The 16,636-nt window shown below is 55.4% G+C and overlaps 1 protein-coding gene across 21 annotated transcripts in view; it reads right to left on the reverse strand.

Moving 5' to 3' along the window:
- Positions 1-16,636, reverse strand: part of Dab2ip (DAB2 interacting protein) — a 184,093-nt gene that overhangs the window by 21,080 nt on the left and 146,377 nt on the right. For 13 of the 21 annotated variants that reach the window (XM_015988748.3, XM_042274783.2, XM_015988752.3 and 10 more), the window contains 3 exons: positions 3,715-3,868; positions 2,606-2,704; positions 1,302-1,871 (listed from right to left, as the gene is read on the reverse strand). In XM_015988748.3, coding sequence (XP_015844234.1) covers positions 1,302-1,871; positions 2,606-2,704; positions 3,715-3,868 — 823 coding nt within the window. Of the gene's footprint in view, positions 1-1,301; positions 1,872-2,605; positions 2,705-3,714; positions 3,869-15,031; positions 15,641-16,636 lie in introns of those variants that run through there. The other 8 variants (XM_076568785.1, XM_076568782.1, XM_015988750.3 and 5 more) reach the window with 2 other exon arrangements.

The following is a 16,636-nucleotide window of genomic DNA, read 5'->3' on the forward strand; positions in this document are numbered from 1 at the left end:
CACAACCACCTGTGACTCCAGTCCCAGGGAGCCAAGGTTTTTCCTGACCTCTATGGGAAGCAGCATGTATGTGGTGCACAGATATAAATGCAGGCAAAGCACCGTACACATAGAATAAATAAAAATTTAAAAACCAAACAACAATAAAAAACATGCAGTACTTCAAGAGTTGGCCTAGCTGGCAGCCTACCCAGCCAGCCAGCCAGCCTGAAGGCAGCACATGGTGAGGAGGGTCCTGGCAACATGGTGGTCTCTCTCCCTTCCTGTCCTGCACAATACCAGTCAGTCCAGCAGGCAGTGGAAGATGCAGAGGACAAGGTGCTTCCAACCATAGCCTCCCCCTGCCAGGGCCTCTAGAAAGAGCTAAGAGTTGACCAAAGGCCTATGGAGTCTTAAACCACTGAGCTCTGCCCACTGACACCCAAGCCGGGTTCCCTTCTTGGCTCAGGGCTCGGGGTGTTGCCTCAGGGTGACCCTCATTCCTCCCTGGCCAGTTGCTTGAAGTCTACTACAATACAGACAGCCAGTACAGCTCAGGTGTTCTCCCACTTTCTGTGGGCGGCAAACCCCAGAACAGAACAAATGGTCATTGGAGAGACCTCACGGGGTAGGGGTGGAGGGCATGTGCTATTGGGCTAGGCAGGAAAGAGATGGTGTGTCTTCCAGAGACATTCTGTTCTCTAAACCAGGCGTGGCTGGAGCTGAGGTGTGTCCTTTCTGGGCCCCTGTCAGGAATAGCCGGCTTTGGAAGGTGGTGGCAGAGGCAGGAGCTGAGCCCCTCCAGATGTAAAGCAGAGCCTATCTGCATGGCTCTCTGATCCCTATTTCTGCAAGGCACCAGGGCCTTGGCTGGCTGTCTACACTCAGCATGCATGTGTGTGCCCCCATGCGCCTGTAGGTAAAAGCAATGCATGAAGGCGTGGGTAGAGGCCGGAGCTGTGAAGGGGGCATATCTGTTGTGTGTGTCTGTCAACTCATGCCGCTGGGTTTGTGATTTCGGGCTCAAGTGCTGGGAGTGCCCAGGCACACACCTGCTTGAGCACAGCAGGGGGGATCCACTCTGCAGTCCCGGCCACTCACTGTACCATGTCTTTGGGGCCCAGCCCTGCTACTGGTGGAGTACAAAGTTCTCCCTGACTCATGGCACAGTGCTCAATTTTAGGGAGCCCATCTGACTGCAATGGGAATCCCCAAGTCCTCCAAAATGAAGCAGATTACGTAACAGACCCAGAAGGGGCGGACAGCCCAGTGTCCTGAGTCAGTGTCGTGTGTAGTCTTCCTGCACACGGGGGCACACTCACCTTGACCTTTCCCGTGCTCTGCAGGATGTGCACCAGAGCCGACGCCATCTCCTCCTTGGTCTTGGCACTGAGGATGGGCTCGAGGGCTGCACACAGCCCCAGATAGTGGTTAGTGATGTGCTCGGCAAATTCTTTGTACATCTCCATGGGCAAGATGGTGATGGTCTGGTAGCGTGCCTTGATTCGGATCATGGGCCCAGGGCCTTTGCCACCCTTGGGATTGGGTGTCACCACTGGGTACCACTTCTCCACGAACTGCCGCCCAGCCACAGAGGCAGCAGGCAGGCTCACCAGGCCCAGGTAGCTGTTGCGTTCTTTCTTCTTCTTCTTGTCAGTCTCCCGGTACAGGTGGACAGTGACTGTGCGCAGGGGCGGCAGGTTGTGGAACTCAAAGTGCTCGCCCCAGAAGACATTGTCCGTCTTGAGCTTGCCCGTGGTACGGGCGTACAGTACATCATCCAGGCAGAGCTCACACAGATATTTCTTCTTGGCCGGCAGATCCTTGGCCTCAATCACCCAGAGCTTCAAGATGTGCTCCACACGCCGGCTGTTGTCCTGCAGAAGAGGGGTCTGGGGTGGTCAATTGTAGCTGTTACCTACCTACTTAGCCAGCCCAGAGTCCTCCGAGATCTGGGAGGGACTGAGCGGCGAGGTGCACTGGTAGTGCCGGGGAGATGTCACGGATACGGCGTCATCTAGTCTGCACTGTTGGTCACTAGCTAGTTTACCAACCTTAGGTACCTACTTTCACCTGGGCCCAGGCTTGTTCTAGAAAACTACTGAAACAGCGCTGCCTCAGAGTGAGACTGAGGAGTGGGCACAATGCCTAGCCCCGTACAGGGGCTTCTCAGTCTTTTGGTCCCTAAAGCAACTTAAGAGGTGACTGCTGCTAAGACCTCTTTCTTTAGTGATGTCATGGTAGTCAGGCTTCAATTTAGACCCAAGTCACCTGGGAAGACAGTCAGGGCCCCAACCAGAGAAAGAGTCCCGGACAGTAGAAGATAAGAGGATACACCAAGGGGCACCCACCTGGAGAAGGGTGTGGATGTCTAAGCTAGAACAGAACAGATGAGCCACACAGCTGGCTAGGAGGAAGTGGACTTCCCAATGGGGAAATGCAGCTGTGTGCCACGCTGCTCGGTGTGCAGTGTTGGAAGAAGCACCTATCAGCGGGCATAGCTCAGCAACGCCCATTACTGCCAGGCTCACTCGCTCCTGCCCTTACTCAGGAGTCATGCCTCTGCACCCTCAGTCTGGGTTTCACCTCATCTTTCAGGATCCAGCAAGAGCAGGTATCGGCCTACCTTGTTGGGGTGCACTGCTCGCCGCAGGTTCTCCATCCACTTGTCTCGTTCAGCCGCTGACCGGCAGGAAAAGCACTTGCTTCCCGACGAGGTGGTCACCTGTTGAGGCAAACAGGATGTTGGGGGAAGGGATCACAACCAGGCTGTACACTAGGGAAAGCCGGAGGCCACCAAGACTGCATAGCAGCCACAGGATGGGAGGCAAGGAGGAGCGGCCTGACATCTCTGAACCACACGTGGCACCCTGGACCCAGATAAGCCCCAGCAAGTCAAGAAAGTAGTCAAGCTTTTGACAGAGGCTTTTTGGCCCATTTCCTCATCCCTGCCCACCTCACTCCTGTCCAATAGGAAAGCAGCTTCCTCACTGTGCCCTCTCTCCCTTAAGAGGGAGACAGAACGGGGTACCCTGCTGGAGTCACCGCATAGTCTCCCTAAAAGCAGACCACAGGTCCCAGGAGAAAAGCAAGGGTAGGCTTAGTCCTAAACCAAACCCTTCTGGGGGTGGGGAGAGGTTTCCTTTTGCCCATCAGTAGGGACAATGACAATCACAGAAATGTAGCCGTGTGCTAGTCCAGAGGAAAGAGCTGAGCTTCTCGGAGGGCCAGGCCCGAGACCTTCACTGCTGGCATCAATTCTGTTCACCTCCTAGCTGTAAACTAGTATTTTCCCAAGGTGAGGGAAGAATTTGGCCTCACTGACCTGCTGCTCTCAGCATAACGCAGCCCCACTGAACAAGCCAGACCCACACCCAGGCACTAGAGGGTACGACCCTTCTGTAACAGCCTCTGCCGAGACCAACGGGACAGGCCCTACCCATCTCGGCCGATCCCAGATCTGGACACCTCAGTCCAGATCTAGTCTGACTTGGCCTGGAGTCTTAACCCCGACTAATACAGGGGCACAGAGGATCCACACTAGGCCCCACTGTCTTGTCAGTACGAGGCTCACTTCTCTACCAGAGGGGTCCCCCAAAGCATGATTATTGGTGATGAGGACTGGGTACAAACCTTCCTAGAAATAGAGGAATAAGACCATTCTAGACCGCTCCCAAGAACCTGTGCCCTGACAGGGCAAGAGCACACATGGAGGAGAGCTGTGGAGACACCCACCTCAAAGCAGTAGTCCTGACCTAGGATGCTGCTATGAACAGGTTTGATGATCACCTCCTCCTCCATGCTGAGGTCCAGCGCCTCCACTGCACTGCTGGGGCTGAGCAGGGACTCGTGTGAGCGAGACTCCTTCAGCCTTGGCATCAGATGGGACCTGGGGAGGGGAGCCATAGGAACGTCACATGTGGCTGATAATATCTGCATCCCTTGTCCACTTGTCTTGCCTCTGTCTCCACTGCTCCGCAGAAGACCCCCACCCCCGCACCCCTAGTCTTGTAACAGACAGGTTTGGAGGGCGGCCACAGCCCCTCCCCACCACACTGCAGCCTGGGTAAGGCACTCCTTTGTAGGAGAGCATGCTGCTGAGGATGCTGTGTCCACTTGGGTTTGGGGCAGGGTCTGGCCTGACTCTGCAGTGGCCCCACAAACCTGCAAGAAAGAGCGGTGACCCTGTAGTCTTCCGAGGCCTTTCCTATCTTCCCTGCCCTCTGTCCTGGTCATTTGTCAAGAATGTCACTGCCAGCAAAGCCCTTTCTCATGCACTGTTCCATCCTGCCATACCTCCCGGAGCCTCTGGGTAGCAGGAACTCAGTTTTCTACACAGCACCCAGAAACTCTGGCACTAGCTTGGGGTTCCTATACCATGGGTTTTGGTCATTGAGAAACCCAACTCAGGCCTTGACACAAGACACCAAGTAAAGACAGGCCCAGGCTGGTCCGACAGGCTCGGCACTGGGAATGCTGCACGCCTCTTAATGCAGCCCCAGATACAGAAGCCATCTCCATTTCTCCAGCCCTGCATGAAGAGCCACCCAGGCCACCCCAGGAGACCCACTCGACCTCTCTAACCCAGTACAAAGGTGATCTCTGAGAGCTCCAAGGGGGTGGCAGAACCAGAGGGAGCGAGGCAGGCTCAAACTGGCCAGGAACCCATCCATGCTCCTTCCTTCAGCATTCCCCTTGCCGTGTGGAGCGTGGCCTAGGCCCGCTGGCTGCACAGCAGCGGGTCCCCCTGGATCAGCCTGCCGTGCCCTACCCCCAGGACCAGAGGCTGCTGGTCTCCTGCAGCCCACTAGCACATGCCTGAGAGGCAACTGGGGCTCAGGAGGTCAAGATGGTCATTTGTTCCTGTCCTGGACCTAACAGGTCCATCTTGTCACCCTCTTGGGATGCCCATATCACAAAGGCGAACCATGTGATTCTAGCTGTTTAGACAGGCTTTTCTCTAAGCCTGAACCCTGGTTCACCCCACCCCACGGCAGCTCTAAGCTGAGCGCCTAACTCACAAACCACCTGTCTTCATAACTCCTAACTCAACGGAAGTTACCTCCTGCCTCAGGTGCCAGGGAAGTCACTTGGCCTAAGGAGAGCTAACCCCACCACCCCTTTGATCTGACAGCCAGGTCCTAAAACAGCAAGGCAGAACCAGGGTGCTTTCTGACCCAGCTGGGAGCCAGAATGGTGAGGAGCCCAGTCAGGAAAAGGGAGGAGCTGGAGAGCTGGGGTCACCCTCTGGTGGCTGGAAATAGAAGAGGCACAATTTATCACCCAGGGCCTGCTCAAATGAACCTAGAGCTGGAGGAGCCCAACAGGCCAGACCCCAAACAATCAGGGCTGGAACCAGTGGCTGTAAAACCTCTACCTCCCTCTCTTCTGCCCAGGCTGTCCCAGACATGTTCCAGCTGGCCCGAGCCTCCCTGGGAAGATTCCTGGGGAAAGAGCTAGAGGGAAGCTCTGAGTCCTTAAGGCATGTAGACTGGCCCGGCCAGCTGGTAGCTGCGGAGCAGTGCTGGATTGCCTGTCTCCCCAAAGACTGCTCCACGAGGGAGACATGGAGCAGAGGGTGCATCTCCAAGGTCTCCCTGGCTAGCTGCTCCAGGTAGCAGGGCCCTGGTTGGTGGTGGCAAGACTCGAAGGATTATGCATCTGTACTTCCTTCCCCCTGAGCTGGGAGTCAGCCTGCCACCCCTCTGCCCTCCAGGTTCCCTACACACACCAATCTCAGCCTTCCCCCATGCAGGCCTAGAGGGAGCTGGTCTGGTGCAACCCACTAGGGCATGCCTGTGGTGACAGTTGGTAAGAATAGAATTTAGTAGGGAAATGGTTGTTTGGTCATGTCCTAGATCCAGCAGGACCATTTCACAGCTTAAGAAGCACCTCTCTAGGAAGACAGGCCCGTCTTGTGTCTACAGCACCTCTAGACACTCTACCCAAGGACCACCTGCCCCATCGGTCCACGGCAGGTCTCTGCCCCACCATGCCTTCCAGTCAACACAAGTTGGTCACTTCTTCCTCACTTCCACCCTCTGACAGGGCAAAATGATCAAGAAGCCTGAGACAGGGAAGGAGATGAGCACCCCAGATTACCCTGGTTCCAAGGGGGCAGTGAGTGGGCACAGCTTCAGGAGAAAGGAGGTAAGCGACGCCCCGCCTGGGGCCGTTCTACCCCAGGTGAGAGGCGATCTTAAATAGGACCCCACTAGCACAGGCTGCACCCCCAGCCGGTTCAGCGGCACACAACCCTACCAAGAGCTTCATCTACTCATCTACTTGACAGAAGGGGAAGGTAGGCTCATGAAGTCCTTTGATCTGCCAGGGGCTTCTGGCTGGGAGATCTGCCCAGTCCTGCCCTCAGCTGCCACGTGCAGTCAGTTTCGAGGGCTGATGTGTACAAAGAGCCTCTGCCACCCCCCAGCCCCGCTGACCAAGGCTGGGCGAAGCAGGGGGAGCAGCCAAAGGCATGGCCATCTAGCTCCTTTCCTGACCTCTCAGTCCTTTTGGCAAAGTAACACTAAAGGAGGCAAAATGCCTCCCGCCAGGACCTCCACCTAGGGATCAACTCCACAGCCCAGATCTGAACATCTCCCAACAACCTTACAGGAATACTGTGTAACTCTACACTGTACTCAAAAAAGCTGGGTTATATGTCTGTAACAGGCCCAGGTTTCAAGTCACATGTCTACCCTCACCAGACAACAGCCAATATCCCTGAGAGAGGATTAACATTGGGCTACCAGCCACATTACATATATCACCTCATACAATCTTCAAAAGCCCCCTAGACAGTGTTGACCTCAGCCCACAAAACTGAGGCCCAGATTCCCATCCTTCAAGTATTGCTTGGGTCCATTTCCTTATCTGAGAAAGGAGGGATTCTTGCTCCAAGTGGGGAACAAGACTGGGCATACCCTGAGAAAGAGCTGTAAGAACAAGGATGAAGATGGGCGCTCATTTCCTAGCCTTTGAGCTGTGGTGGAGGATGAGGGTGTCCCCTGAAGACCATGAGATTCAGGTTCCATCCTTGGTTCCACACTCTGAGCTGCTGGCTGGAGTCCCTCTGCTCTGTGACCTGCTTGCTGGGCTGCCCCACCCCAGGGATTCCCTGTCTCCTCAGCAGGCCTCCAGCATTTGACTACTCTGCCTTGGTTCTACCAAATTCAACATCCAGCATCAAGCCCTTTCATCCAAGGTTTTTCCAGATCTCCTGAGTAAGCAGGGACATTAGCTGGTCACATCGTTGTCCCTTTGCCAGGCAGGGACACTACTCCTTGTGAGTAGGCTAGACTGTCTTAGCTCCAGTGTTCAGAGCCTCAAAGTTCTTGGGCCAAAGCCCCCAAAGATCCTAGCAGCCAAGTTCAACCACATCTGGTGGAGGTCAGGTCAGCGAGGACAAGGACAGACCTCGTGAGTCCAGACACTGTTGAAGGGGCCGTCCCCAGGAGTGACAAAGATGGTCCAGAAGTGGGTGACTAAGGCTGACTCCTGAGAGCTGTGCCCTGAAGCCACCCCCACACCAATCATCTTTATCAGAGGGGACCTACGAGGCTCCTTTTCTCTTCAGAAGTGTTTCAGTCCATCTCCCTGGTCCTTTGGAGACCTTTTCAAACACAGTAAGTTCTCGAGCGCCACAGTGGCTCCCCAGGAACCAGAGGGAGGTCCTTTCACCATACACTCCACGAATGGAGTCCACACTTTCTGGGAAGTAGTTCCCAGTTACTCACTGGCTAGCCGGACCTTAGGCTAGTACGACCTACACCGAATTCCTCAGCTAAGAGCTGGTCTGACCAGGGCCTGTCAGCCTGCAGGAAGAAGGGAATGACTCAGTGTCCATCCCCACTTCGAACACAGCAGCACTCCGGGGAAGCAGCCCTTCTACATAGTATGGCTCACCCCATTTCCTCCTCAGAGCCCCTGTGTGAATCAAGCCCGGAGGACCCAAGGTAGTGGCCAAATATTCATCAAAAATCACTTTGGCCAATGGCCAAGACACCTGCTACTACCCTTCCTTCATTTCTAACAGAATCGTATCACCCCAAAGCCCAGCCCTAGCTGTCCCTGGCCCTCCAAGCAAACGCGCTGCACCCCAGGCCACACTGCCTGCCTCCTCGAGTTCTCATGAGCCCCGTCGGGACTGAGGCACAGCACCCTCTGCAAGAGAAATGACTTGCCTCAGATGTGGTGATCTGCAAGTGACTGCAGGCGACCCCACGACAGCTCAGGAGCCCAAGGCTGATCTACTAATGCTGCCCCAGCCTCAGCCTGGCCTTTCCATCACCCCACAGAAGCCACCGGGCACTAGGGAGAGCAAGGGCTGACTGCCATTTGTGACCCCCTCATTCCAGGGCCCAGGAAATGTAGGCATGGGCACGGGGGGACCACTGCTGGAGGCAGAGCGGGTCCCAACAGCAGCTTATTGTGAGGCCCAGATGCAGGAACAAGGGGACATTGTCCAGCTCCTGGGGCACAGCCTTATCCGATAGCCTCCCTATCGGCCCACAAGCTGTTTTCCAATTCTGCTCTTTTTCTCTAAAAAGGTTAAAGACACAGAAGTTAGGCAAATTCCCCACTATTTCGATGAGGGAGGGACCCAAAACGAAAAACAAAACTTGAAATAGTTGAAAAGCTCACTTGACCGGGAGTGGGCTCGCAGCTAAGGGTGGGTGAGTTTACAGTGGGACTGTTGAGTAAGGGGCTCAAAGTCACCCCCAAACCTCAAAGGGACAGAGGAAGCTGCTGGGTGTGGCCAGGCCAGGGCCGGGACCAGGAGTTCAGTTCAGGCCGCTGTCTCCAAAGGGGACAGTGAAAGGACGGGAGCCGTGCAGGGACCTTCGGAGACACCCGACGGCTGGAGATGCCACTGAGGTTAAGAACACTGGCTCTGCCGGGCGCACGCCTTTTATCCCAGCACTCAGGAGGCAGAGGCAGGAGTGTTGCTTGAATTCAAGGTCTACAGAGTGAGTTCAAGGACAGCAGGGCTACACAGAGAAACCCTGTCTCAGAAGAAAAAAAAGAAGTGGTTAAGAACACTGGCTGCTCCTCCAGAGGATCTGGGCTCAATTCGCAGCACTGACATGTCAGCTCATAACCATCTGTCATTACAGTTTCAGGAGGATCCAGTTTCCTCTCCTGACCACTGCAGGTACCAGGCACACACGTGGTGTCCAGATATACATACACATAAACACCCAAACGCACAAAGTAGGGGGTACCTGCGCCACTGGGTAACAAGGTACACAGGTGGAGAGCGGGCCCTGCAGTAGACACACGTGAGGGAATACCTCAGCAAGGCCAGCGGGCAGCAAGACGGGGAGTCAGCACCAGTGCTGGCCGCCGCGGCACGCAGACCTACAGCGACAATCGCAGCTCTAAGTGCCTGGGTCAGCCAAGTCTCTAGACCTGTTTCCAGCTGCCGGGGGAGGCATGGGCACCATGCCCACGGGGGTCATAAAGTCAGAGACACTGCAAGAGGGTGTGCTCATGAGGCCAGTGCCAGCAACTGCCATCGGCCACTGTGACCATCCCGTCTCTCTATCCACCGCTTAACCATGCAGGTTCAAGAGACAATTCTAGGCTACCCTTTTGGCATTTCCCAAGCTGCTCTCTGTTCATATTCCCTAACCATTCAACGTCTTTACTCCTTCCTCCATCTGCAGGATAGGACCAATCATCTTAGTTGACCAAACACCTAGGATCCTCCATTTTTTTTAAAAGCTGTGAATTCCCTTTAGTTAATTTAAAGGGAAAGAAGGTATGTGTGGGATTCTACACCAGGCCTGGGACAGGTAAAAAATAGGAACCAAGTGCAGCGGGCGGGCCTGTCTACCTGTGCAGCGGGCGGGCCTCTCTCCTTGTGCAGCGGGCGGGCCTGTGTACCTGTGCAGTGGGCGGGCCTCTCTCCCTGTGCAGCGGGCGGGCCTGTGTACCTGTGCAGTGGGCGGGCCTCTCTCCCTGTGCAGCGGGCGGGCCTGTCTACCTGTGCAGCGGGCGGGCCTGTGTACCTGTGCAGTGGGCGGGCCTCTCTCCCTGTGCAGCGGGCGGGCCTGTCTACCTGTGCAGCGGGCGGGCCTGTCTACCTGTGCAGCGGGCGGGCCTCTCTACCTGTGCAGTGGGCGGGCCTGTCTACCTGTGCAGTGGGCGGGCCTCTCTCCCTGTGCAGCGGGCGGGCCTGTGTACCTGTGCAGCGGGCCTGTCTACCTGTGCAGCGGGCGGGCCTGTGTACCTGTGCAGCGGGCCTGTGTACCTGTGCAGCGGGCGGGCCTCTCTACCTGTGCAGCGGGCGGGCCTGTGTACCTGTGCAGCGGGCCTGTGTACCTGTGCAGCGGGCGGGCCTCTCTACCTGTGCAGTGGGCGGGCCTGTCTACCTGTGCAGCGGGCGGGCCTCTCTACCTGTGCAGCGGGCGGGCCTGTGTACCTGTGCAGCGGGCCTGTGTACCTGTGCAGCGGGCGGGCCTCTCTACCTGTGCAGTGGGCAGGCCTCTCTACCTGTGCAGCGGGCGGGCCTCTCTACCTGTGCAGCGGGCGGGCCCAGGCAGCAGTCCTGGAACTCTGTCACAATGTGGACTGCTTCTGGATACAGTCCTGGAGCATGTCAGGACAAGGGCACAACCTCCTGGGAGTCAAGTGCTGGACATAAGCTGGGCTGTGCCTTATTGGGAACATCTCTCCTCAGCCCTGTCAGGCCTGAGAACCAGCAGCTGAGGCCTGTACTCACTCCTGGCCCAGCTGGAATCCAGACTGGGTTAGGAGAAAACAGCCTGGTGGCCCCCAGGACCCTGGGAAGACAAACACCATCCTAAAAAGGGAGAGAGCTTGGCCAGTCAGCCTGGGAAGCTTCTCGGGAAGAAAGCCTGGAGGAATTCATTCCTCTCAGGCCTGGGTTCCCTCAGTCCAGGACTTGAAGTAGGTCCCAGCAGAGTCACTATGAACCTGGATGACACTTTCCTTCACATACATACTGAGCCCTGGCCTGTTGCCTTCCCACTACCCGTGGGATCCCCACACCACAGGACTGAGACTGTGAAAAGAATGCTACCAAAACAGGAGAACTCATAACCGGCTAGAGAGCAGCCTGCGGCCTGGCACCAGTGCTCTCCACAGGCTCCTGACTTTCGGCTGACCCACCTACCAGGTGTTCTTACCCTAGGACACACAGCACCTCACAGCCCTCTCCCAACGGCCACACGCAGGTGGTAGCCAAAGCAGACAGGGCTTCAAATGAGCCAAGGTCAGTGGTGACTGCCACACATCAAGCCTCAGAGAGAGGGCATGGCTTCACAAGATCAACAGCCGAGAAACCGGCGGCCTGGTCACCCTGTCAGCCTAGTGCCTCATCAAGGCTCTGTGCTCTTGTCTCACACAGGGTGAAGAACCTCCCACTCCAGCTCCACCCTAAGTGACCCTGGGCCAACCCCCTATTCCCTTTGAACCCTAGACACGTTCCTTCTCTTCCCTGGGCCGTTTCCTCACGTGCTGAGCTACCCGGAAGCCTTCCATAACTCGCAAAGATAAACTCAAGAGACGTCACTGCCTAGGGCTACGGCACACCAGCGACGTAGGACAGTGACCCTCGCTGCTGCCTGGGCCTCAGCCTCGGCTGCCTCACTCCTGCACAGAGGGAAGCTTTCCGGACACCAACAGACCCATGCTACCCTTCCCAGGACTAGGCACAGCCACCGCAGCCCGCAGCCCTCTGGGACCACATTCGCCTATCACAGCTTACTTCCCCGAGTGTGGAGGGGGCAAAAACCAAGACCTTTCAATCTAGGCCTCCGTCATCCTGCAGCCTGAATAATTTTGGGTTTTTAATCAATGGCTGTCAGACTTGTCAAATTACTTTGGGGACCACAAAGCAGTTTTTAAACATTCATAAACCCCAGCAGAACAGCAAAGTGCCCTGAATTTTAAAAGAGAACCTAAGAACACTCAGTGGACAGGATGAGATTTCAGTAATTCCAAAGAAAAGGCTGAGGCCCAATGGCCGCTACTACTGAAGCTCTCAGCCCTCCCTGGTTCCCACGAGAAAACTCCAGGCTTGGTCTGCCACTCCGAAAGATCAGGGAACGAGACCTTTCCAAGTTTTCACCCTGCCTCCATCTCCCCAGGGAAGTGTCTTCATCTGTATCCCCAGGCAGAGTCCAATATCCCTGCAAGACACTTAGGGCTCTGACTCCAACCCCCTCAGCAGCACCTCTGCTTGTCGCCTGGCTCCATCTTCTCCATGCACTCTCTGGAGAAGTTTCAAAGCCTTACTTAGCCAAGGTGTTCTCTCCCCTGTAAGTGAGCTCAATGGATCCCAGCCAAGGACACATCCGGGTGTCCCTTTGATCTGACACTTTGGTTTTTGCCCCATCCACACTCGGGGAAGTGTGGGGGCTCCTGAATGCCCCCCAACTACTTCCAAGAACATCCTCCATGGCCTTTGAAATAAGAATGCTCGTAGAGAATGATTGTGAAATAAAATAAATGATGAGCTAAGAAAGAAGCAAGTATTCCCATTCCACAGGGAGCAGCTTGCCTTGCCTAACTTAATCCCCAGTCCTCCGCCTCCAGGAAGCCTTCCCTCCCTTAGGATGGAATGTGTGGACACAGGCAGCATCTTCTGCCTCATCTTCTCCAAGACCCAGGTACCATGCCATGTGACTGGCTGTTTCCATTAGGATAACAGTTCACCTGAGGACTGCCTCCTACTCCAACTCCTTGGGCCACACTTCTGATAACTGGTTAAATGTACCCATCACATATAAATCAGTGTGGCACATGTAATCTTGGGAGGCAGAGGCAGGTGGACCAGGAGCCCAAGGCCAGCCCCCACTACACAGAAAGTTCAACAACAGAAACCTTCAAGCAAAACTCTGTGACCTGGGCCAAACTAATAAGTCAAGAGTTGGTATTTGAGCCCTACTACTGTGGAACAAGTCACCCAAGAGTGTGCTCTTGGTCTACAGCACTGTGGTCAGCTCTGGGAGCCTCTACGCCCTGCCTTACTCTAGGCCTTCTGGCCCCTTCTCCAGTACTTTTCTGATACTCCTGGCTTCTCCCTGGCCTGATGGTGTGTCCAAGATGCCTCTCATTTGGTTCAGATCCTTCCTCCCGTTCCTACAGCAAGGCTCCTAAAACGCTTCTCTGCCACATGATCCCAGACAACCTCACGGGCTCTGCTCTCCACCCAGAAGCAGGCTCAAAAAGGCAGGTCATCTTGGGCAGACATCTCAAAGGCTCCCATTCAAGAGGGACACATCTGGAAATAAGCATGTACACTGAGGCTCCACCCCTGGGGATGGCAGGCTTTGTGGCTACACAAGGTCCATGCCAGCACCCCCAGGAGGTGACAAAAGCAGTAGACACAAAGGGCCAGCTCTGTCGCCTGCCAAACAGGCTGTCCTGTAGCTACACTACACTGGCACCCACCCACTGGGCAGGGAATATAATAGTTGAATGCCCCCCTTATACCATCCTCAAGGCTGCAGACCCCCAGTGGGCAACAGAGCCACTGTGCCTCAAGCTGCAGCAGGAGCATCCAGGAGTATTCATGGGAAGCAAATCAGCAAGAGGACAGCTCCGGGCAAGCCAAGCTCCCACACTACACGCAAGACTAGGACCTCGGAGGTGGGGGGACAGCAAAGAAAAGCAGGGGTGCTCTCGAGTCCCCCCACAGCCATCTGCTGCTAGGCCACCCACCTAGCAAGTGCACCAAGGCACTGGCTTCACATTCCCTTTGGTTCTTCTGCACTTCACTACAGTTAAGGACACTGAGGCTTAGGGGTGGCCCCCACAGCCCCTCTTTCCCACACTAGCCAACTCTAGGATACACCAGCATGGTCTGTCATTGGCCATGTGGTCCAAGGCACCCCAGCAGTTCAGAACAATGCACTTAGAGTAGGTGGGTGCTGGCCCTGCTCAACCCTTCTAGTAACCACTATATGGGGCGGGGGGGCAGCCAACCTTTGCTCAAGGTGAGCAACTCCTGATAGGCAGGCTCATTTCCTGGCTGAGCCTGGCCCAATGGTCACTTGCCCAGCATGGTGGCACACACCTATAATCCCTGCACCCAGGAGGCTGAATTAAGTTTCAGGCCAGCCTAGGCTATAGGCTACACAGCAAGAGGCTTTTGCAAGGGGAAAAAAAAAAAAAAAAGCTCACCATCTCCATAGGTCTCCCCAGCTTGCACTGGAAACTAGCTCTGCCCAATGTCACAAGTCACAGGCACCAGGGCCTGTGAGGAGGCTTGGGCATATGGTTCCAAACCAAACTCTTCTCTGCCCGTTTGTTGAGGCCTCAGGTTTTCCCCAAACCTATAGAAACTGGGTGGTGAAATGTAGCAACTTTCAAGTAACTATAGGAACTATGGGTGGCGAGAACTGCACTGGGCCCTGCCTGTCACCAGGTGACCCTGTCTGGAAGGGCACCGGTATGGTAATGAGTGAGGCTCACACCAGACAAGAAGACTCCCAGGGAAGACCATCATATCAACGACATCTGGTTTCTGACAAGCTCTCCAGCTACACCCAGCACACGCAGGACCAAACACAGCCCAGGAGCCAAGGCAGAGGGAGGTGAGGACAGCAAGGCCGTTGAGGGGAGATGGGAAGGCCCAAGCCTGAGAGCGCATAGCTCCACCCTGCCCAGCTGGACAACCAGAGCAAAGGCCAGGCTCCTCGGAGATCAGACTGCTCCCGGCACTTCCTGGCATTCCCTGTTTACAGTACCACGGGCCTGCAGAAAGCAGCCCTGTCACACTGCCACCAGGTCCCCTGGCTTGGAACTAAAAGCAGCAGCAGCAGCAGCAGCAGCAGCAGCAGCAGCAGCAGCAGCAGCAGCAGCGCACTCTTGCTGGCTTCCCACCTGAGGCAGACCCATCCCAACTGCTTCCAAGTCCTCGGCCAGCAGTGACTGTCTGGGTAGAGCCACCATCACTGGAAACTGAGTCCCTCTCAGGCTGGGCACCTGTGACAATCACTCCGTCTAGCATGGGCAGCAGCCCCGGCCCACCCAGGCCTCCCCGGCTGCCTTTTGCCCAACCTCTACCAAGCCTACTCACCATGCTTTGAACACAGCTACCAGTTTTACCAAGTTGGGGACAGAGGCCAGGCCAGTTACCTAGCCACTTCACTGGCTAGTCCCCACCAGCCTCAGTCAGGCCAGCCCTGTGCCTGCTTCTAGACACAGCACTCCAGTCCTATCCACTGGGACCAATCATGGCTAGTTAAACAAAAGCCATGTTCCAACTCTCTGTAATTCTCTTAAAGGGCCAGCATCACAATCAGGTCTTCTGCGGGAACTTAAAGGTACAGATCCCCTTTTCTGTACAGGAAGTAGGAAAAGTGAAATAATAGCCCATGAGTCACCATCAGATTAGCAGTCTTAGGCTTCTAAGGGAGACTTCAGGCAAAATTTTTAAGAGTTAAATCTAAACTTCACTAGAAGGTCCCAAAGCATTTGAAACAGAAACAGTAAGACTAATTCTTGAGTACAGACTATAAACGGAAGGGAACACTGCCAACTCTGAAAAATCCCTCCTTCCAGACACAAGGCTCAGCACTCCTGGCACGGTCTGCTTTACTCCCTCGGCTCCCCAGACAGGCGGTACCGTCTTTCCACCTTCCAGATGAACAGAGGTCAAGAGAGGATCTCTCCAGGACTCAACCCCCAGGTCAGTGTTCGCCCCTGCTGCTGATCCCTCCCAAGTGACCAGCTTTCCCCTCCCAACCTTAGGTCTCACAAGATCCACATGCTTTGTGCCCATCTCTCCTAAATCATTTGTCTGCAGTGCCCAGCCACTGGGCTCCCAGGCTGATCCCCACAGCCCCGTGAGGCCTCTCTTCTGCTGCCACCTCTATTTTACATATGGCAAGAGTCAACCAGAGACAGACGCCGGAGGAGGAGTCACGGAAGGGAAGAGGATGGTCTGCAGGCTCTGAAGATGGACGGACACCCACACAGACCCCCAGTTTCCCCATCAACAGGTGGTGTGGATGGAGGCAACAGGTGACCCAATGTCCTTTTTAGCCCAAGACTCAGAAGACGGAGTCTGTCTGCAGGGATGGGAGGGGTAAGGGCCACAGAATGGGGGTCCCCCCTCAAGCTTGGGCAAGGGAAGAGGGGGACAGACGCCTGACTGCCTGGACCCTGGACCCTGAGAAAGCCGCCAAGGAGGGCGAGCCATTCTGGCTGAGAGTGGTCGGTTAATGGGGGCTGCAGGCTCCCTGATCAGGAAGCCTCAGGCCCAACACTTGAGGGCTAAGCCCCAAGGATGAGATGCTTCCCTGTTTCCACCGAGCCTGGAAATCAAGTCAGTCTGAGGATCTACAGCTGTCTGCACTCAAACCTGAGCCGTACCACTCACTACCCTGTCTCAAGCCTCCCTCAGTTTCCTCCTCTGTAAAATGGGCTATTTCAAAATAACATTCACTTCCCAGGATTGAGAGCAAGCCTGGCTCCACTGAGCACTTCGCAGAGGCTGGTCTCCAGTGTGGCTGAAGGAGTTGGCATGCTGGGAGGCACACATCAGGGACAAGCTTCCAGGGCAGTGAAGTGGGTATGCCATTTTTTCTCTGGGAAGGAATTTTCAGGGATCCCTAGGGAGATGATTGACTTTCCCTTAAGACAATGAAGCCTGAGAAAGGATGAGAACTAGCAAAACCCT

This window comes from Peromyscus maniculatus, chromosome 4, assembly GCF_049852395.1.
Source record: "Peromyscus maniculatus bairdii isolate BWxNUB_F1_BW_parent chromosome 4, HU_Pman_BW_mat_3.1, whole genome shotgun sequence".
Lineage (NCBI taxonomy): Eukaryota > Metazoa > Chordata > Mammalia > Rodentia > Cricetidae > Peromyscus > Peromyscus maniculatus.